Here is a 23,882-nt window from a genome sequence, read left to right on the forward strand (position 1 = left end):
TAATAACTGAATAACCGCAAAGTTCCCAGTTGGTTTTGTTACTCTAAGTAAAGTACAAACCTTAAAAATTGAGCTCAGCTGAACTTTTGAAATAAGACAAAGGACAATGATAATGGTCAAGGTATCATTCAGTCATTCTTCACAAAGTATATGAGATAATCCAAGAGAAATGCGTGATAAACATAGTTATATTATTTTCATCTCATTTTATCTTTTATAATTCTGTTACTGAATAGCATGAAGCACGAATCATAAAGGTAAAACAATTGTTTGGAAGGATATACTTAATATTAGGACAAAGTCAAAAATAACAATAACATAATATACATAAGATATACATATCATTTCCAGTCGAGATCAATAACAACACGTACTTTACACCATGGTGTAAACGACATGCCTCCACTTCGTACAGTATTTATTTGTGACGTCATCACTGCATACTCAATTTTTCCTCAACACTGCACTTTGTTGAGTCCTCAAAAATGCACTCACCACTTGTGAAATCGATCGAACAAACGGTTTTCGAGAAAAAGACAAAGAGACATATGTTCTTCGGGGATTTGAGCTTAAAGTCGTTTTGGAAATTTGTCTTGCGATTATGGACCCAGAAAGCAATTCCATGGCTGACGATTGGTATAGGAATGTCTCTTCTGACGCTTAGATACAGAAATTCTACTAATTAATATATCAATTTAAATTTTGGAACATTGAGGGTTAAAAATAGGAAAAATAGGAATTTCCACCAAAAAATAGGAGATTTATAGGATCCTATTAAAAAGTAGGAATAAATAGGAAAAATAGGAGGGCTGGGACCCCTGATAAGGGTATGGGACATGTGGCAAAGCATAGAAAAGAAGGGACATTCCATAGCTTGAAGAAAATGCCAAACAATAGAAAATAAGGAGCATTCAACAAATCTCATGTGCATGCTGGACTACTCTTGTGTTCTGAGGAGGAACCAAGTAATGCTCTTGAAAAGTTCATATAAAGTGAATGCCCCTTATTTTCTATTGTTTGGCATTTTTCAACATAGTTTTTTGATCTTCATTTCAACAATATTGATAGATAAAGGTGATATAATATAACAAATATCATGAAACATTTACATTTTGTAGTCCATTGTATAATTTAAATAAACATGAATGCAAATTTCGCATGTGGAAAAAGTAAGTACACCCCTACATTTATCACCACTTCAAATACCTAAAATTAGAATCAGGTGCACCAGCTCAGGTGCAAATGATTAGAACATCGTTAGAGAGGATCTTGGAGGAACCTGTCTTATTTAAACCTCAGACATTTCGTTTGGTTTGATCTTTGTTGTTGAATTTTTTGGCGTCACTATGCCTCGATCAAAAGAGCTCTCTGGGGCCTCCATAAAGAAGGTTATAGATGCCTACGATTCTGGGAAGGGATTTAAAAAGACCTCCAAACAATTTGAAATCAATCATTTGACTGTCCGGAAGATCATCTACAAGTGGAGAAGATTCTAAACAACTGCCAACTTGTTCAGGCCAGGCCGCCCCAGCAAGTTCAGCCCGAGAGCAGACCGCAAGATTCTGAAAGAAGTCTCTAAGAACCCCAGAATGTCATCACGGGACCGACAGGTAGCTCTTGCCACTGTTGATGTCAAAGTGCATGAGTCTACCATTAGAAAGAGGCTGCACAAATTTTATCTACATGGGAGGTGTGCCAGGAGGAAACCTTTGCTGTCCAGAAAGAACATCAGGGCAACACTAAAGTTTGCCAATGAACACCTAGGCAAAGACCAGCACTTCTGGAACAATGTGCTCTGGACAGATGAGTCAAAGGTAGAGCTATTTGGCCACAGTACCAGAAGACAAGTTTGGCGATAACCAAAGACAGCATTTGACCACAATAACCTGATACCAACTGTAAAGCATGGTGGTGGAAATATTATGGTTTGGGGCAGCTTTGCTGCATCAGGGTCTGGGCAGCTCACCATCATATAATCCACTATGAATTCTTCATTGTACCAGTGAGTGCTTGAGGATAATGTGAGGCCATCTGTCAGAAAGTTGAAGCTCAACCGAAGGTGGACCTTGCAACATAACAATGACGCGAAACACACCAGTAAATCCACCAAGGAATGGCTGAAAAGAAAGAAATGGAGGGTTCTGGAATGGCCAAGTCAAAGCCCGGATCTAAATCCCATCGAGATGTTGTGGGGGGATTTGAAACGAGCTGTGCATGCAAGAAACCCCTCAAACATCGCACAGCTGAAAGAATTCTGCATGGAGGAGTGGGAAAAAATTTCTCCCAATCGATGTCAGAGACTGGTAGACAGTTATAAGAAACGCCTACTTGAGGTTGTTTCTGCCAAAGGGGGCAATACCACCTATTAGAGCCAAGGGTGTACTTACTTTTTCCACATGTGAAATTTGCATTTATGTTTATTTAAATTATACAATGGACTACAAAATGTAAATGTTTCATGATATTTGTTATATTATATCACCTTTATCTATCAATATTGTTGAAATGAAGATCAAATAGCTGTATGTTGAAATATGTTGAAAAAGTCAAAACTTTACATGGGGTGTACTTACTTTTTCACGTGACTGTATATTTTAAAACCATATTTCCAAGCTGGCCTCCAAAGCCAGTCGCTGACTGGGCATCCTCAGTCGTGCGAAGTCCTTCCTTGGCACACCTGAGCTCCTCACCACATACAAGGCTTTCATCGGCAGCTCAATGGAATACTGTTCTCCCCTCTGGGCTGGTGCTCCTGCCTCACACCTAGCTCGTCTTCACGCTGTTGAAATGAAAGCGTTCAGAATCATTGGAATCTCCCGCGATGAAGCTAACTCCGAGAGCCTTTCACTCACTCACAGCCGGCAGGTTGGTGGTCTTTCTGTCTTCTACCTACTCCTCTCCGGCATTGCTCCCCCAGCTCTGTCTGTGCTCTGTCCCACAAATATTCCGACAGGTCGCACAAGATCTACCTGCAACCCTCTTATGGTTAAACTGACAAAATCAAGACTCTTTATTCACCTCCACTCTTTCATTCCTCTTTTCTCCCACCTCTGGAACAAACTCCCTCACTCTCTTCAATCCCACCCCTCCCTCCAGGTCTTTAAAACAGCTGTTCACCACCATCTCTTATCTTCCCCCATACAAAACCTTGATCTTTTATACCCCGGTTAATTCACCCCAGATCAACTTTTTTTTAAATTCCGACTTCTTTCCTGGAAGTCCTAGCAGTGTCCATGTGTTTTATACCTCCCCTCCCTTCCCATGCCTCCTCCCCCAAGCCCTCTGTCCCTCCCACAGTTCTCCCCATGTCCCTGTTCTCTGCTGTTGTACTTGTGTGCTTCCCTCTCTCTCCCAATCTTGTCTCCCGCTTCCTTTATCTTATGTTTTATGTGTCAGTTTATCTTTTTGTGATTAATGTTAGCTCTTACACGAGCCTCGATCTTGTATACAAAAAAAGGGGTATAAAGTGTGTATATACAGTCTGTATATTTATACATATAATTTACCAGTAGCAGCCGAGAAAGGAATTTTCAGTCCCCATGTTAAAGTTACACACAGAGAAACTGTGCCAAAAAAAGGAAGGGGCACTTTGCGCCTCCGTTGATTTGCATACAATATGAAATTTGATAGAATACAATACTTATACTGATGCTGAAATTCAGGTTTAAGAATAATTACGTTTGAAATACGAACAAAATGCATTTGCTCATTGTACAAGATGTTCATTTGCTCATTATTCAAGACAATATAAAAGACTTGAAAAAGTAAGGGGAAAACAATCCCAGACAACCTACAATCAAAGTCAGAACCCAGACAGGATTCAAACCTACAATCTCCAGCTTGGGAGTCTGATGCGTTATCCATTAAGCCATTGGGCCAGCATGTCAGATTCGTGTAATAGTATTTATAAAGAGGTATAAAGTGTGTATATATTTATTTATGTATATATATTTAATTTTAAAGCCAAAACTATATCACTTAGGTGGAATTTGTTTCGAAAGCCATTATCTACACCTAATGGCTGATGTATATTCCAGTTTCAGCTAGTTTCAATGTATAGTCCTTGAGATATGAGCGCCAACACATTTTGGGCGGACGGATGGACGGACGGACAGACACCAACGTGATTTTGAGGGTTTAAAAAAAAAAAAGAACTCAAGAATGCATAAACGGACGTTGCTGAAATTTGGAACATATTACCTCAACGTACAAAGCATTTACTTCTGAAATTTGCAACCAATTTCGTCCAGTAGAAGCCGAGAAATGTATTTTCAGTCCCCATGTTAAAGCTGCATATTCGCCAGGGGTCAATCGCTGAATTAACGCCAGGGGGTTGACTCAGCCCGTCATCCTTCCGAGGTCGGCAAATTGAGTACCAGTTCACTGGTAATTCCCTGTTTGTCGTAAAAAGGCGACAAAAAGGGTTGGCGTCAGGAAGGGCATCCGGCCGTAAAACATTGCTTCAAAAAGGGGACCAAAAAACAACAACAACCACGGTCCCCGAAAAAGGCCAACCCCCGCTTGCGGGGAAAAATGGCCTCTAAAGGTGGTTTTATGTTAAAGCTGCATACAGAGAAACGATCCCTTATATAAACGGAGGGTCGCTTTGCTCCTCCTTTTGATAATATAGTTTTGGCCCTATCTTTCAATGGTGAAGAATTACTTTTAAAAATTCTCGTATCTGGATCCCGATTCGGATATTCAACGAAATCTAATCGATCCTTCCTTGTCACACATCCAACCTGTCCACCAAGTTTCGTCCGAATCAGTCTACAATCTTTTGAAACATCTTGCTCACAGCAAACAGATAGACCAACAGGACAGGGATGCAAACATAGCCTCCATAACCTTCGTTGGCAGAGGTAATGAAGGAAAAAGAAAGAACCTCAATTTCCCCCGACTGCTAAGCTAATTGGGCCGGTAGGATAGCCTAGGCCCTAGAGGTACTCACACTCACCTCTGAGCTGTATACCCTGTGCTTGAATCTCTGCCCAGCTATAAACCACCATAATGAAGTTTCACAGGCAGGGTGATACATCAATGTGTGTACCGTGTATGGGACGGATGTTAAATTGTTTTCTTTCTGTCTGTGACCATTAGTTGGTAGATGGTAAAGATCCCACAGATGCTAAAGATCTTTTGCAAAGAGGAGGTGAGTGATAATGTGAGTCCAATTGGAGACTTCATCATTTTTCAGATTCAGTATTCTTCGTTCAACCCAAAAATTGTGGGGGGAATGGGGGGAAACACACACATGACAATTGTGAGAAATGAAATGTTGCACAACATAGTAAGATAAATATAAAATATTTATTTGAGCCTTTACCTGATTGAAACTTTTTTAAAATGAAGACTATTCAGCCTTCATATTTCACTCTTGCATAGTATGTACATGATATATCAGAATCATTAAATTGCTCGATTAAAGATTCCACATATGTAGTGGACATCCATAATGAATGCTGCTGGAAAAAAAAAAAAGGAAGCAATTATTCTTCCACTGTGAATAGCAGGATGACTATGATTGCATAAAAACTGCGGATAAGTGAAGCACATTAACACCCAGAGCAAAGCTTTGCCTTTGTTTATCAAATAGAAAATTTCACGAGGGAAACAAAGCACCATTAATAATTGCAATGATTGCATTTCCTCGTGTTACATGCTGTCTTGTTCTAGGTGATGCCCTTTCAGTAGTGTTTGTTCGAAATGAATCTGGTACGGACAGAGTCACACAGATTGGTTGGTCATCAACAGTGTCACACAAATCTTGATTTTCATTAATCCATCATCGCTGCTGCAAGAAAGAAAACAAACAAACATTGGTTTTGATATTCACGTCTACCAGTGTGGAAAACAAAAGATACATATTACTAAAATTATGGAACAAATATTTTTGACCATTTAAGGAAACCTATTCCGATAAACCCAAGCACATCAGATTACTAGGGTTTTTTTGTTTTTGTTTTTTTTGTATACAGAATCGAGGCTCGTGAAAGAGCTAACATTTATCACACAAACAAATCAAACAGACAAACAAACAAAGTATATAAAAAGGGGAGCGGTAGACAAGATGGGGAGAGAAGGGGAAGCACATAAACACAACATTTGAGAGTAGGGACATCGGGAATGTGCGGGAGGGAGAGGGCTTGGGGGGAGGTGGCGTGGGAAGGCGGGACGGGGTGGGAGAAGTATAAACACAAGGACACCAAGGACTTCCAGGAAAGAAGTCGGTATTTCAAAAAAGTGGATTTGGGGTGAATTAACGGGGGTAGAAAAGATCAAGGTTTTGGATGGGGGAAGATAAGAGATGGTGGTGAACAGCTGTTTTAAAGACCTGGAGGGAGGAGTGGGATTGAAGAGAGTGAGGGAGTTTGTTCCAGAGGCGGGAGAAAAGAGGAATGGAGGACTGAAGGTGAGCAGAGAGTCTTGATTTTGGCAGTTTAACCATAAGACTTTAATAAGGGTTAGTAATCATAAGTGATGATTGATAAGATCGTTCATGAAGCAGAGCAGTTCTTTGGCTCAGGGTGCAATTCTGGACAGGTTGCCACTCCGACACAGGAAGTCAGGGTAAGAATTTGGAATTTGACCAGAGTGCTGGCATCAGCTCGCCTACTCTTCGTGGTCACATGATTGGGAGAAGGAATGGTCAATCTGCCTGTGCATTAAGATTCAACCACAGTGAGTGGATTGGCATCACATGGAGAGCAGATCATAGAGTGGAAAGCCGACCCCACTCCCCCACCTTCCATGATGAAGGTCTTTTATGAACCAGATGGGTTTTTTTTTAATATAGACAACCCAGTATTGACATGATACCAATTTAGCTTCCAGACGTAAATTATTTTCTTCATGGCGTTCAAGCTTTTGCTTTACTCTTCTCTCTTCTTCTTCTACCTAACCCTCTTCACCTATCCCCTTCAAATTTCTCCTCTCACCCCTCCTCCTCAAAGTTGCCTCGACTTAACTCATCCACAATGCTGCCTTCTCCCTGCTTCCTCTCCCTTCCAACTCATACATTGTCCATAACTAAATAAATAATAAGACCAAAGCCGCTTCCTTTTTGATGGGACAACTCTACATAAGAGTCTGACTCACCCTGACTGACTCAACAAGGTGTCAAAACTGTCATAATCTTTTGTTGTTTTGGTGGGAAACAGATGTGGCATCAATGGCTTCTGGTAATCTTGGGCTGGCTATGAGAGCACATCCTTCGTCGTGTAAAATTCGGGAGATATTCGGGAAAAATAGGTTATATGTGGGTGAATCTCATTACAAACAATGAAGTGGAGCGGTGGTGACCTTAGGCAAAGTCGCAGAGAAATTGAGGCAAATCTCCTGCTACTACATGGTTGAATAATTTCAGTGTGTGACTCAGTTTAGAATAAAAAACGATAATTTGATGTGGGCAGTATCAAAGGATGAGAAGAATGAATGAATGAATGATCGTTTTAAGGCCATTTTCCCCCACTAGAGCAGGGGTTAGCCTTGCGGGCCCCATGACAATCGTGGTTCCCTGTTTGAGGCAATGTTTTTATGGCCGGATGCTCTTCCTGACGCCAACCCTTAGTCACCTCTTACGATGCGCAGGGATACGGTGTACCTATTCTACACCGGGGTACACACCGGGATCATTCATCCCAGGCAAGCTGGTACTCAATTTGCCGACCTCGGAAGGAGGACAGGCTGAGTCAACCCCCCTGGTGTTAATTCAGCGATCGACCGGGATTCGAACTCGGAGATCCGAGGATCCCAAACCTGCACCCTAACCGCTAAACCAACACCAGGTTTATCAAAGGATGAGAAGATCGGAACGTAATAAAGAAGGGTTCGGTGAAGTCAGCTCCAGATCTTAATGGAGTTAGTTGTAAAGACAGGGTGTCTCAGTAAATGTATACAGACTTTATATATTGAAAACTATACTATCTTGTCATTCTGCATTGCCTTATGGGTAACCTCTGACTGATGATGTGTAATCATGCCATCACATGCTAACGCTATCTGTAAGATATTAGTAACAACACTCAACATCACCCCTCTCTCTCTCTGGTGTTTGCTTAATTTTTCTGAAATATTAAAGTCGGTATACATTTTATTAAATCACCCTGTATATGATTTTTACCAAATTATTTCTAACAAGAACAAGTCTGCCTGATTCATGGTGCAAAACAGGTATTCAAAACTCAAAATAACAGAATTCAAAGAAAACCGTTTAGTTAAGAGCAATATCTCTCGATAATGTGGAAGGTGATACAGTATTATATTTTATACAAAACTAGTGTGGATCGGCTCGCTCCGCTCTCCTCACCATACGTCGCCGCAGAGGCACGGGCTTGTTTTAAATGAGGATAATGAATGACCTGACTGAACTTGAGTTGCTGTATTGTCATGATTTCCACCAATCAGAATACAAACATTTATTTTGTATAAATTAACTTGTAATATTGGTGATGTTATTTATTTGTGATTTATTTGAGTAATCTAAAAAGGTCCAAGTGGTGTAAAGCTCTAAATGGTCAAGGGTCGAAGCTGTCTAATCGGTCTGATGGGCGTAAAAGGTCTAAATGGTGTTAAGGTCTAAGGGGTCAAAAGGAACTTAAGGGGTGTAAAGGTTATAAAAGGTGGGAAGGGTGAAGGGATCTAAATGTGTCTAAAGTATTGAAAGAGTCTTAAAGGTAAAGTAGTCTTAAGGGTCTTCAGGATCTTGGGGTCAAATGGGTCTAAAGGGTCGTCATGGTCTTTTGGGACTTTTGGGTCTTTAAGGGTCTGTGGGGTTTTTTGTGGTCTTTAAGGGTCTTCAGCATATTTTAGGTCTTCAGGATCTTCAGGGTCTTCAGCGTATTTTGGGTCTTCGGGATCTTCGTGGTCTTTTTGAGTATTTGGGGGTTTTAAGGGTCTTCAGGGTGTTACTGATCCATCACTTCCACCTTTGTTGTTATTATATACTTGTAGGATTTTTAGTTTCAGGTAATATTGTTGTTACGATTTTTGTGTGAAATTGAGATGACTTCAGTAAAAGGTAAAAATTAATGTTTGTGAAGGAAAAAGGAAAACGCAGCAAAGGAACCGAAAGAGAAGATATTGAGATGGGCAGAGAGAGGAGGAGACAGCTGTGTGTCACATCGAGGCTGCGAGCGTATTTTTTGATATTGGTCGCAAATGAGTTGAGCCTTCCCAGGGGAGGGATTGCCCACGACATCTCCCTATATTGCAATTGCAATTAAACCTGCGTCTCAGGTTTTATCACCAAGTGTGAGTCATTGTTGGAGGGAGCCAGCACCTCCATTACAGGCCTATATGCCATTTTGTCCTCGAAGAGGCTGTCCGCATGGTGCTTCGTGTTTTGTCATTGGGATTCCCCTATCGACATCATTGTGTTGATCACCGTTGGTTTACATATCGGCTCAATTCTCATATCGACCTCTCACCTCATAACTCCTCGTCTGCCGCCGTGCTGATACCTGCCTATCTCTTGCCGTTCAGCACAGCTTCAACCAGCGTGAGGATTAGTGCACGGACTTTGGGGAATGTTACATTCCACTCACGTTTGGCGTATTGTGAGTTTACTGCTTTGAGAGCATTGGGGAATGATGGTACCATCATATGTATTGTTCATTTGATGCAAGTGATATTTCAATTGTACTTTATTTAATAGTATTATTGTGTATGTGAGAGTTCTTATTACAATTACTTGTTTTGTTCTACAATTGCATTGGTGTGGTTTTACCATGGTTTATTAGAACACGCAAAATAACAAATCTTTTCTGATGGAGAAATATCTTGCTGTAGAATGGAATTTGAACCTGGGACCCCAGAATTATGAGCTTTGCTCACCTAAGTGAATGGCAAACAATCTGACCTAAAGTGGGAAGCTAGTCTTTGTAATGACTACTCCTACACTTACAAACCCTAGCCGGCTGAAAACACAATTGCAGCAATCAGTCAAAAAGGTTCTGCTACTTTACCTGTACTCGGGGAGTATGCCATGATGACTGTGTAAACGTTCACTTCCAGTATCGTACACATTCAGTTTGACACTGCTCTTTGCTCTGAAAGCGGTTCTTGTTGCCTTGGCAACCACCATACCAAAACTGTGCACATCCATTTGCTGTTTTGTCATAGAACCACTTGATGACGTAGCTTCGACAAGGGCCCGTGTCCATTGGTTCATGACAGCCTGCAACTGCAGAAAGCCGAAGATGAGGAGAAATTTTACATCAGCTCATACCACCTACCTGAACATAATAAGTAAAGTGTCCTCTAAAAACAGTGCAGGTGGATAATTACCTTCTTGTGAATGCATTATCAATGTGTCACATGTTTATTAATTTTCAGAAGGTACGTTTTGTAGGGACAAGGCAAATTTTGCCATGTTAACCACATAAAAACTAGGCCACTTTGAAATCTGTGGACAAACATTGCATACATCAATCTACGTATAATGAAATAAATAATAACGTGGATGCAATATGTAAAAAAAAAAAAATTGGATGACGTTTCACCAAAGCGCGCGCGCACACGCACACACACACACACACACACACACACACACACACACACACACACACACACACACACACACACACACACACACGCTATATGGCTGCCGAAGCAGTTTCTTGTTTATTGGGCACAATCCTGGTCGAGGCGTCACTCCTACACTCCTGAAGTCTGAAGCCTGAGTCCCATACGTACTGTTGCCTACATAACACCCATGATGCCGATTGGCTACAACCTTTCAATATTTGATAATTATTTTAACAGTCGATTAGGTTGTACTACAGTGTTGTTGTTTTATATGCAGCCTGTGGCTGCTGGTTGCGTTATTTTGTTGAAGCCACTGATGCAGTGCCCATATTACCAGTCACCTGGCACTCATTTTGCAGACCTAAGAAGGATGACAGGCTGAGTCAATCCACCTGGTGTTATTTCAATGGCACGACAGGGGATTGAACTCTAACACAAGACCCTAATATCTCGAGACAGCCACCTAAACCATATAGCCAACACCAGGCTTTGTTTTACACTGAACGGAAACCTTATAGGGAGGGCATGGCGATTGAGAATATGACACTTCTGAAGGTGTTTGAGGCTTGCCATACCACAGCATCCAAATGGTGAATATGTGATCTTTTTCAGGTTACAAATGTGGTGGAGTCAGGCGAGCTGTCCAGCCAATGGGTGACGATTGTCCATACATACATACATACATACATAGTCCAGAAACCAACCGGCTCTTATATTTATACACAATGCAAGTAATGATTAAAAAAAAATTCAACATGTAAAAGGATGTTGGGATGACATGTCAAAAAGAATGCAAGCAACGTATGGATGGTCACAAGAGATCATGTGAAACCATCCCTATGTAGCGGCTACCGCTGGGTTTACACAATCGCCTTGCACCTACCAAGGACGCGGAGCGATCACCATTCCGGGCTCGTCCAGGACGCCCGGGCAGGCCCGCTCTCAACTTGCCAGGCCTCGTCCGGGACGCCCGGCCATGCCCGCTCTCGACTTGCCAGGCCGCGCCCAGGACGCCCGGCCACGCCCCCTCTCGCCTTTCCCGGGCAAACGCTCCGGGATAATGTGTGTATATATATTGCTGCCCGATAAACGGGCTTTTCAGAGTACCCGAGTTGTTTTGTTTCAATAAAGAAACTCGGACGAATTCCAGCTTTTTGTCGCGTCCATTCTTCCGATTACGTGGGAGCACAGCTCCTACATTGGCGACCTACCGACATGGACACGGCAGTTGCCCTCAAACTGCCTACCTTCTGGGAGGCTCACGCGGCAGTTTGGTTCGCCCAGCCGGACTCCCTGTTCGCCCTGCGAGGCATCACGGCCGACGACACCCGCTTCCACCATGTGGCAGCAGCGCTCGGCTCAGCCACCGCGGCCCACGCCCTGAGCCTCCTCGAGAGCCCGCCAGCCGCTGACGAATACGGCACGATTAAAAAGCTCCTCCTCGACGCTTTCGCCCTCTCATCGGTGGAACGCGCACGGCGCCTGCTCGACCTGCCCGAGCTCGGCGACACGAGCCCGTCCGAGCGAATGGACTACATGCTTTCGCTGCTCGGCGAGCACTCTCCGGCATTCCTGTTCCGGGAGCTGTTCCTCCGTCAGCTGCCTAGCCCGGTACGCCTCGCCCTGGCGAGCACGACGATCACGGATCCCCGCGCCCTCGCCAGGGAAGCCGACAAGATCTCCGCGGCAGGCCAATGCATTGAAGCAGCGACCTGGAGCCCACCGCCGTCCGACGCAACGCCCATGGCGCCCGAGCACCCGGCACGGTCGACGACCGAACTGCCGACGCAATTGGCGGCCGCTACGCCGAGCCGACCACCTCCAGCACGACGACCGGGGCCTCCACCTGACCAAGCGTGGTGTTACTATCATACCAGGTTCGGACAGAAGGCCCGGACATGCCGGCCCCCGTGCACCTTCGGCAGGGCGGGAAACGGCCGGGCCGGCGTTCATTACCAGCCATGAGCGCCGGCCACACGGGCAACTTACTTTTCATCACGGACAAAGCGTCCGGACGGCGCTTCCTGTGCGACACCGGCGCCCAACTGAGCGTCATACCCGCCTCCGATCAGGACAGGCAGTCCGCGGTTTGCGGCCCCTCCTTGGTTGCGGCCAACGGATCGGCCATCTGCACCTTCGGCCCACGCAACGTCACCCTCTGCTTCGGCGGCCAACGCTTTAATTGGACTTTTGTAACCGCAAGCGTGCCCATGGCTCTGCTAGGCGCCGACTTCCTCTGCGCACACGGACTGCTGGTGGACGTCCAACGGCGTCGCCTCATCAACGCCGAGACCTTCAGCTCCCTGGTATGCACATTGAGCAGCTCCGCTCCGACCGAGCTGGCATGCACCCTCCCGGCGGCGAACGAGTTTGCTCGCCTGCTCACGGAGTTCCCAGCCCTCACGCGGCCGACGTTTTCGGCCGTCGCAGTACGACATGGGATCGAGCACCACATACCAACCACGGGCCCGCCGGTCTATGCCAGAGCCCGCCGCCTCGACCCAGCCAAGCTCGCCGTGGCCAAAGCCGAGTTTGACGCTTTGGAACACCTCGGCATCGTGCGGCGCTCCGATAGCGCGTGGGCTTCGCCACTGCACATCGTCCCAAAACCAGGGGGCGGCTGGCGCCCATGTGGCGACTACCGCCGCCTTAACGACGCTACCACCCCCGACAGGTATCCGATCCCGCACATCCAAGACTTCTCCGCCCGTCTGGCAGGACGGGTCATTTTTTCAAAAATCGATCTCCTACGGGGATATCACCAGGTACCTGTCAGGGCGGCCGACGTCCCTAAAACGGCCGTCATCACGCCATTCGGCTTGTTCGAATTCCTGCGGCTGCCGTTTGGCCTCAAGAACGCGGCTCAGGCGTTCCAGCGCTTGATGGACGGCGTGCTGCGTGACCTGCCGTTCCTCTTCGTTTACCTGGACGACATCCTCGTCGCCAGCACGTCCCGGGCCGAGCACCTCCTCCACCTCCGAACACTGTTCGGGCGCCTTAGCGAGCACGGCCTCATCGTCAACCCGGCCAAATGCCACTTCTGCACGACGGCCGTTGATTTTTTGGGCCACCACATCACCAAGAACAGGGCCGTGCCGCTGCCAACCAAGGTCGAGGCCATCACCACGTTTCCACGTCCCCGCTCCATAAAGGCCCTGCAGGAATTCCTGGGAATGGTGAATTTCTATCACCGCTTCGTGCCCCGCGCTGCTCAACTCATGCGGCCCCTCTACGAAGCCCTCCGGGGCAAGCCGGCCAAGCACGACATCGTCTGGTCCGCAGCAATGGACGCGGCCTTCAAAAGCTCAAAGCGGGCCCTTGCCGACGCAACACTGCTTGCTCACCCGGTGCTCAACACTCCCATCGCCCTCACCACGGATGCCTCCGACTACGCGGTGGGCGCCGTACATGAGCAATGGGTGAACGGGGTTTGGCAGCCACTCGCTTTTTTCAGCCGGCAGCTCCGGCCGAACGAGCTCAAATATAGCACTTTTGACCGTGAGCTCCTCGGTCTACACCTGGCCATTCGCCATTTCCGCCACCTCCTGGAGGGCTGACCCTTCATGGCGTTCGTCAACCACAAGCTGTTGGTTTACGCAATGGCCAAGGTCATGGAGCCGTGGTCGGCCCGCCAACAGCGCCACCTCTCCGCCGTGTCGGAGTTTACCACGGACATCCGGCACGTCGCCGGCAAAGACAACGCCGTGGCCGACTGTCTTTCTCGGGCCAGCGCGGACGCGGTCCACCTCGGCGTGGACTTCGCGCTTATGGCGGCGGACCAAACCACCGACACCACGGTGCAAGCCCTCCGGGCGGCGGACACGGGCCTCCGCCTGGCCGACATCCCCTTCGCGGACACTGTCCTGCTCTGCGACATCTCCCAAGGCCAGCCTCGCCCCGTCGTGCCCGTTACCTGGCAACGCCGCATCTTCGCCTCCCTCCACGGCCTTTCCCACCCGGGCCGGAAAGCTTCCCAGAAGCTGGTGTCGGCGTGATTCGTCTGGCACGGCCTTCGACGGGACGTCCGCGATTGGACCAGCACATGCACAGCCTGCCAACAGGCCAAGGTCCACCGACACACCCAGGCCCCGCTGGCACCTTTCACCGTGCCCGAACGACGTTTCGACCACGTCAACGTGGACCTGGTGGGCCCCCTCCCCCCATCACGGGGGTTCACACACCTGCTCACCATGGTGGACAGGACCACCAGGTGGCCGGAGGCCGTTCCCCTCGTCTCCACCACCACCGCCGACGTGGCGCAGGCTTTCATCGCCACCTGGGTCGCCCGCTTCGGCGCACCGGCGGACATCTCGTCAGACCGCGGACCGCAGTTCACCTCCGAGCTGTGGGGCGCGGTCGCCCGCAACCTGGGGGTCAAGCTCCACCGCACTACGGCCTGCCACCCCCAAGCCAACGGGTTGTGCGAGCGATTCCACCGCTCCATGAAGGCCGTGCTCATGGCTGGCCTTCAGGACGGCTGTTGGGCCGACCGGCTGCCGTGGGTCCTTTTGGGCCTCCACACGGCCCCCAAGGAGGACCTCCGGGCATCCACCGCCGAGCTGGTCTACGGCCAGGCGCTACGCGTCCCGGGCGAATTCGTGCCCGACGCTACCAGTCCCTGGTCCGCAGCTCACCAGCGCTCGGACCTCCAGGAGGCCGCCCGACGGTTTTCCCCCGTGCCAACGTCCCACCACGGTGACCCCCAGTCCTACGTCCCCCTAGCGCTTCGCACAGCGGAGTATGTTTTTGTGCGTCATGACGCACATCGGGGGCCATTCCGGCCGCCGTACGACGGGCCCTTCCGGGTCCTGCGACGGGACGACAAGTCGTTCGTCATCGACATTGGCGGCAGGTCGGACCGGATTGCGGTGGACCGCCTCAAGCCGGCGCACGTGGACATCGACCAACCGCCATGGTTGGCCCTTCCGCCACGGCGAGGCCGCCCCCCGTCCACGATGCCCCCCACTCGACCGCCCACCACCACACCGGACCCCCCCCCCCCCCCCCCACGACGCGCCAGGGGTCGCTTCGGCCGGGTCATCAGGACCCCCCTTAAATTGACCCTGCCGGTGCAAGTCGATTCTGGGGGGACGTGTGTAGCGGCTACCGCTGGGTTTACACAATCGCCTTGCACCTACCAAGGACGTGGAGCGATCACCATGCCGGGCTCGTCCTGGACGCCCAGGCAGGCCCGGTCTCAACTTGCCAGGCCTCGTCCGGGACGCCCGGCCATGCCCGCCCTCGACTTGCCAGGCGGCGTCCAGGACGCCCGGCCACGCCCCCTCTCGCCTTTCCCGGGCAAACGCTCCGGGATAATGTGTGTATATATATTGCTGCCCGATAAACGGGCTTTTCAGAGTACCCGAGTTGTTTTGTTTCAATAAAGAAACTCGGACGAATTCCAGCTTTTTGTCGCGTCCATTCTTCCGATTACATGGGAGCACAGCTCCTACACCTACATCTTTGTTTGAATAATCTTTGAATAATGGCAACACAGGTAACATCAAGATGGAAGGACTATACCGAAAGTCCACACAAACGAGATAGCAATATGATGGCAACCTTCGAAGACAGAGAATACGAGCAAGAACAAGTAGTGATATAATGTGAGGTACGTAGAGTCTTGAAAGAGCTGGAAAATGGAAAAGCGCCAGATTCCAATTAAATTCCAATATTACTCTTTAAGGTGGTGTGGGAGGAGGCAATCAAAGTTTTACAGCTACCTGTGCACAGCCCTGGAGCGGAATTGTATGACCCAAAAGGTGGAAGCAGTCAGTCTACATACCATTGCCAAAGAAAGGGGATGCAAGAGAATGTTCAAATAACCGAACAATTGCCTTGACACATGCTGGATGACATGTGGATGTGATGGATGTGGATGACACATGTGGATGTGGATGGATGACACATGCCTTGACACATGCATTAATCAAATGGTGGCCATGCAGATATTACTAAAGATCATTCAACACAGAATATAATAATTAATTGAGTGAGAAATGCCCGTCGAGCAACCAGGTTTCAGAAGAAGAAGAGGTACACGAGATCAAATGGTAAATCTGAGGTGGATCATGGAAAAAGCAAGGGAATATCAAAGGAAGGTGTTTCTACGTATTTTATACATTATAGCAAAGCCTTCGATCATGTTGATCATGAATTGATGTGGATTATGACGAGAGAAATGGAGACGTAGGAGCACCTGGCATGTCAGATAAGAACCCTGTACACGAAACAAAAGTGAATAATAAGAACAGAGAGAGAGAGAGACAGAATGGTTTGCAATTGGAAAAGGAGACAGACAGGGGTGCATTCTCTCCCCTTACTTGTTCAATCTGTATGGTGAGAACATCATGAGGAAATCAAATTTGGATGACAGAGGATGGAGTCAGGATTGGAGGAAGATTTATCAACAATCTAAGGTATGCTGATGATACCACTCTATTTGCAGAAAGTAAAGAGGACTTCATGAAACTGTTGCAGATAGTGAAGGAGGAAAGTAAAAAAGCTGGATTTTATTAAAACCTAAACAAGACCGAAAGTCAAACAACGGCGTATCTAGGCTTGGATGATAGTTTAGTTGAAGTATGACCTGGGTGGGGATACCAGTTAGCGGTTCGTAAATAATGTAAGTACGAGTATTAATTTTTTTAACTTCAGGCATGGACAGCCGGTTCGTGAAGGACTTGGACAAAAAAACGGCAAATGGCAAACGATGAACCAATAATTTCCACATTCCTGTGCCCCCTTCGGTCGAACGTCAGGCATGAACAGCTGGTTCGTGAATTACTTGGGCAAAAAACGTACCCAGTCTGAATGTTGCGATATCCAGTCAATGGCGAAACTGCAAATGGAGAATCCGCGAATGTCAAGGATGGAAACCCTAATGTCATTTCCTCATGCTGCTTTAAACTCAATATCTCTATATTTACATTCCAAACAGCATCATTCATCATTCCAATCACAAATTCATACTATGGTATTAATATATCAAAATATGTTAAATCACGATTGTATTGAGATATTCTCAAAGCAGCGAACCGTCATCTGTTCACTTCCGGATTCGGGAGCAAGGTCCGTGTCGATCGCATTTCAAAATCATAATTGTATTGGGGAATTTCTGAAATCTTACGACACCTGCTGGGACCCCAAAACGTTCCACAGAAGGGTATTATATTTCCTTTTAGTAAAATATGCAACTGTAATAGTAATTAATGCTGTCCTACTGTCATGTGACCAGATCCTCAGCTCTGATTGATGGACGTTTGTGAGGGACATACATACATAATACTATACATACTATACATACATACATACAACGGATGGACAGACAAACGCTGTTGCAAATGGCATTGCCCTATGGGCTGCACTGTAAAAAGACTAAAATCTTATCAACTGAGAAGATGAATGCCTTCAGATTGGAGATGACCACGTGGAAATAGTGGAAAGTCTCATCTTCCTGAGTTCCAAGATTGCAGTGGAGAATATTGAAGAAATGAATAAACAGTTAGCATTGGGGAGAACAGCATTGTCATGATCTGGAAAGCCAAAGATGTGACAATGAAAACCAAGAGGAAGCTGATGAATGCTCTGGTATTTCCAATTGCAATGTATGTATGGGTCAATGGGTCATGGACAGCAAAAAAGAAAGATTGACAGTTTTGAAATGTGTTGTTAGAAATGAATGTTAAAGATTCGATGAACTGCAAGAAGAACAAATAAATGAGTTATTGAAGAAATTAGACCACCATGTACATTAGGAGCACTGATGGTAAAACAGGAACTGTCATAATTATGACACATCATGAAGTGGAGAAAACGAAAGTGGCGAAATCAACCATGCTGGCATTGCTGGATACGGTTCAAGAAAGAGGATCAAGAGGCAGAGCTTGTATGTGCTGGAATGATGGGGGTAAAGGCTGTAACCAATCTGTCTGTGCCAGAGCTCCGGGAAGCCGTGCATGATAGGGATGTTTGGGGAAATCTGATCATGAATGTTTCACCAGAAGTCGGGCCCGATTTGACAGAATTACTGGGTAACCATACATAGGTGAAAACGTGAAAACCGCCTGAACACCGACCAAGCTTGTGATAGATCATGTGCATGCTCACAAATGTCTGTGTCCAGAAAATAAAATAAATTGTCACAGATTACCATCACAAACGCTGAAAGGGTGGGTGACATCTTTGTAAGGTTTGGCATGTGAGAATTGTAAATTATATGACCTGAGACAACGCATGAGAGACGACTCCAGGGAATATTATATGTTGTCTCCAAGTGGAGGAACGCTTTCCATACCAGAGTGGTACCAAAAAGGATAAAGGGCATTGAATTACCCGTCACAAAATGGACAAACAACAAAAACAACTCGCAGAAACATGTAGACATCATGCAGCAATGATTAATATACTTTACCAGTTCACCAGTTTACCTGTTTGAGTACCAGTTCACTGGTAATTCCCTGTTTGTCGTAAAAGGCGACAAAAAGGGTTGGCGGCAGGAAGGGCATCCGGCCGTAAAACATTGCTTCAAAAAGGGGACCAACAAAAAAAAAACAACAACCACGGTACCCGAAAAATGCCAACCCCCGCTTTGCGGGGAAAAATGGCCTCTAAAGGTGGTTTAAAAAAAAAATCTACAAAGATGTTGATATAAACAGCTCCAAATGTGGTTTTATTAATTGCTTTGAAGCCATCTGCTTGCACTGAGATACAGTTAAATCCATACGGAACAATCCTTTCCTACCAATAGGAATTCACATGTGCAGGGATTTACAATTTTTTCTTCAATTTGTTTAGGAATTAAAAAATAAATTGATCAAAAGACCTGGATATAAAGTAAAAAATTTGAAGTGTTACATTATATAAGGAAGAGGTTTATGGTTCATTGGCTCACTAGATAGTCTTTCAACTTTCGAATGTCATTGAATTTATCCACTGATCTATGATTTCAAAATTTTCTAAATGTCGACTTCAACAAATTATTACAAATCTACTGTAGCAGAATTAAGGCCCCAAAACAATACACTTCAATCTCAAATTTTTAAAATTCCTTTTAAAACTATGACATCACAACAAAATGTTAAAGTAAAACATTACCTTGTGGTTGGTTTTCTCGAATATTTGCAATATGCTCAGTTGGGGCAACAGAAATTTCCCAGCTTGGAAGTCTTGCTTCCTAGGCATAAAAAGGTGTGGAGGAAAAAGAAATTCACGGGTCAGGTGCATCATGTAAATTAATCTTTTCACGTGACGAGGAAAAAAAATATCACAATCAAATATCTTTGATTTTGAGAAAAATAAAGTTTGAGAAAACAAGAAAGCTGCAACAATAAGTGTGAAAAAATTGTTTGTTCACTCGTGATGTGCTAGTTTGCTTGGAAAAGGCGATATATAAAAATATAATATATATGTAAAATGTATATATATATTATTTATATATATATATATATATATATATATATATATATAGATATATATATATAATAGAGCAAACATGTATGGTTATGTCGCTATGTTTGTCACTGTTTATATGCGACGAAAACGTCTTCTTCTTCTTCAAATAAAATTAACACCCTCTTAATTGCGTTAAGACTGCTGAGACCCCTCAGACCTTTGACGACACTTTAATTCCCCCAAGACCCTTCAGACCACCAAGACCCCTGAAGACCCAAAATACCCTGAAGACCCCAAAGACCCAAAACACCCCAAACACCCAAAATACCCTTCAAGGCCCTGAGGCTCAAAAACCCAAAAGACCCCGAAGACCCAAAACACCGCGAAGACCCAAAAGCCCCTGAAGACCCATAACACCACCAAGACCCAAAACACCACCAAGACCCAAAACACCCCGAAGATCCAAAACACCCCGAAGATCCAAAACACCCCGAAGATCCAAAACACCCCGAAGATCCAAAACACACCGAAGATCCAAAACACCCCAAAGATCCAAAACACCCCAAAGATCCAAAACACCCCAAAGACCCAAAACACCCCAAAGACCCAAAACACCCCGAAGACCCAAAACATCCCGAAGACCAAAAACACCCCGAATACCCAAAACACCCCGAATACCCAAAACACCCCGAATACCCAAAACACCCCGAATAACCAAAACACCCCGAATACCCAAAACACCGCGAACACCCAAAACACCCCGAAGACCCAAAACACCCCGAAGACCCAAAACACCCCGAATACCCAAAACACCCCGATATACCCAAAACACCCCAAATACCCAAAACACCCCGAAGACCCAAAACACCCCGAAGACCCAAAACACCAAGAAGACCCAAAACACCAAGAAGACCCAAAACACCCCAAACACCCAAAACACCCCGAACACCCAAAACACCCCGAAGACCCAAAACACACTGAACACCCAAAACACCCAAAACAACCCCAACACCCAAAACACCCTGAAGACCGAAAACACCCCGAAGACCCAAAACACCCCGAAGACCCAACACACCCCAAAGATCCCGAAGACCAAAAACACACCGAAGACCAAAGCATCGCGAAGACCCAAAACATCCCGAAGACCCAAAACACCCCGAAGACCCAAAACACCCCGAAGACCCAAAACACCCCGAAGACCCAAAACACCCCGAAGACCCAAAACACCCCGAAGACCCAAAACACCCCGAAGACCCAAAACACCCAGAAAACCCAAATGACCCCGAATACCCAAAATACCCCAAAGACCCAAAAGACCCCGGAGACCCAAAAGACCCCGAAGACCAAAAATACCCCAAAGACCAAAAATACCCTGAAGACCCAAAATACCCAAAAGACCCCAATGACCCAAAGACCCTTAAAGACCAAGAAGAACCAAAAGACCCTTGACACAAAAGCCACTGAAGACCCAAAATACACTGAAGACCCTAAAGACCCAAAATCCTCTGGAGACACCAAAGACCCTGAAGACCCAAAAACACCTCACAGACCCAAAATACTAAAGGCCCAGAGGATCCAAAAGACCCTGAGGACCCAAATGGCCCTGAAGACCCAAAAGACACCAAAATGGTCAAAGATGCCTACCCTCCCCCCTTCCTCCCGAAAGATCCCTCACCCCTTCCCACGCCCCTTCCTCTCTAAAGATCCCTCCCCCCTTCCCACGCCTCCTCCCCCCAATCCCTCTCCCTCCCACAGATCTCCCGATGTCCCTGCTCTCAAATGTTGTGTTTGTGCTTCCCCTTCTCTCCCCATCTTGTCTACCGCTCCCCTTATTATACGTTTTGTGTGTTTGTTTGATTTTTTGTGTGATAAATGTTAGCTCTTTCACGAGCCTCGATCCTGTATCCAAAAAAAACAAAAAACAAAACAAAACAAAAACCCCCTGAAATGACGTGTGGTGAGGCGCGTGGAGCGCGCCGAGTCACGCTTGTCATAACAATAAAATATGCAATTTAGTGTCAATCTGTGTGTTTAAAAATTTTTGACCGCGATACATGCGGTCGTTACTTATCCAATCTCAACCAAACTTGACAAGATGACCAAGAGCTACGCAATGAAGGTTGTAGCGACTTCATTTGCCCCCCTCCCCAAGAGGGTGTTCCCCGCCTATGGGGATGCGTGTTGAGGTGTATATCCGAGTTAGGACAGCTTTAGCATGGCGTTTTTCCGAGGCCCCTTCTGATAACAACAGCATAATATTAATGTCATTACAAAACAATATTAAACGTAATAATATCTCCCCTTCTCAATGGGTGTTTCCTCCTAAACCACAAAAACGTATGTTAACCTTTTTAAACAGTCGCCAATGCTATTTAACACGAAACTGAAAGTAAGTTAGAGGAATCCCGACATCAATGAGACAAATTTTACTTATGGAAATGAGTGAAGATCGACTGTTATATATACACAAAGAATTAAGTTAAGCACCCCCCCCCCGTTTTTTTACAACCTCGCACATTACAAGTTTGTTGTCGTCAAAACAGTGTAATATACCCATGATATTGCTATATTTTCTGGAGAAGTGATATTAATGGTCACATAAAAACATAACAATCATGCCGTTTTCAATATTTTATTCTGAATAATTTAAGGTGAAATTTTTTGGGAATTTTAGGCATATTTTCACCTCAATTTAAGTATGGAGCTATAGGTCCATCACGGACAGTGTGGATGACGTTTATGTTTTCTAACGTACAGTCATTGTTCTGAGAAGACCTCTAGCGATCTTTGCGTCAATAACGTGTGTAGGACCCACGTGATCGGATCACTGACTCAACCAATCACTTTTTTTCACTTTGATCACTCAATTTCATCAATGGATAATTGCTAATGTCATACCAATCATTATTTGATCTCACATACCTTAGAATATATGCCAATGTATACATATACACAAAGAATATATATTAGGGGGTGCTTACCTTAATTCGTTGTGTAGGGGTGCTTAACTTAATTCTTTGTGTATATATATATATATATATATATATATATATATATATATATATATTGTTGCGGATCTCGCCGCCGGCCTACTCCCCTTACCAAGGGGGGGATTAGTCCCCTTGTCTTTGACTGGCCGACGGGACCCGGGACCTATGACGTCCTTCCTGGACAGCGCGAAATAGGGTATTAGGACTAGAATCGTTGTTACCTAATTACTCGCGCTGCCCTGAAATGAGGAAATAAGCCCCGCACGAATCACGCGTGTTGAGACGCCGAGCAGTGCATACACGCGATCCGTGCCGTTTATATGGTGACCCCGGTTCTAGCGATCTTATTCGTGCCACGCTTAGTCAAATGGATAAATCACAAAAGCGGGCGAATGAGAAAAAGGAAGAACAGGTTTATTTACACTATACAGGGATTCCAGAAAAAGGGGACACAGTGCAGCCTTAAAACAGTCTTAACTTACTACCCAGGACAAACAGGCCCGTCACACACACAGACACACTCACATGGGGCTTGCAGCTGCAGGATGATGTTCACCACGTCCAAGGATGGCTCTCGTGCAGCTCCCTCCGGTCTGTGGCTCGTCCCGTACAGATGTTAAGTAGAGGGGCAGGAGCTCTCCGCATGTCGTTTGGCGCACAAGGGTTAAACGGGGCAATTTGGTAGGGAGCGGACTTCGGTGGTTAGCGGTGATCACTGGCGGCTATTGCCGCGTTTACTCGCGTGGCTGAGGTAGGCGCTATTCACCACCGGCGCGTCTGGTTGCAGCCATGTACTCATCGCCTCTTCTTCCTCTCCTCTGGCGCGTACGTTATACTCGAGATATAGTGCAATGCCTCCAAAGCGAGCGATGCGAATCAAATTCTTCAAAGTCCTCTTGATCAATAAGTCCTCTCACGTGCGCTCTCCCCTTGCGAGTCCTGACCAAGTCCTTCGCTTCAGTCCTTTCAAGG

At 46.0% G+C, this 23,882-nt stretch overlaps 1 protein-coding gene across 1 annotated transcript in view; it reads right to left on the bottom strand.

Annotated features, from left to right (window-relative positions):
- Positions 1-5,291: 5,291 nt before the first annotated feature.
- LOC137433398 (uncharacterized) overlaps positions 5,292-23,882 on the bottom strand; it is a 320,088-nt gene continuing 301,497 nt past the window's right edge. Inside the window, exons 36-38 of the mRNA XM_078785923.1 lie at positions 19,624-19,702; positions 9,966-10,183; positions 5,292-5,794 (exon numbers count right to left, since the gene is read on the bottom strand). Coding sequence (XP_078642049.1) covers positions 10,005-10,183; positions 19,624-19,702 — 258 coding nt within the window. The 3' untranslated portion in view covers positions 5,292-5,794; positions 9,966-10,004. The remainder of the gene's footprint in view (positions 5,795-9,965; positions 10,184-19,623; positions 19,703-23,882) is intronic.

Source organism: Myxine glutinosa, chromosome 10 (assembly GCF_964187855.1).
Source record: "Myxine glutinosa chromosome 10, kmMyxGlut1.1, whole genome shotgun sequence".
Classification (NCBI taxonomy): domain Eukaryota; kingdom Metazoa; phylum Chordata; class Myxini; order Myxiniformes; family Myxinidae; genus Myxine; species Myxine glutinosa.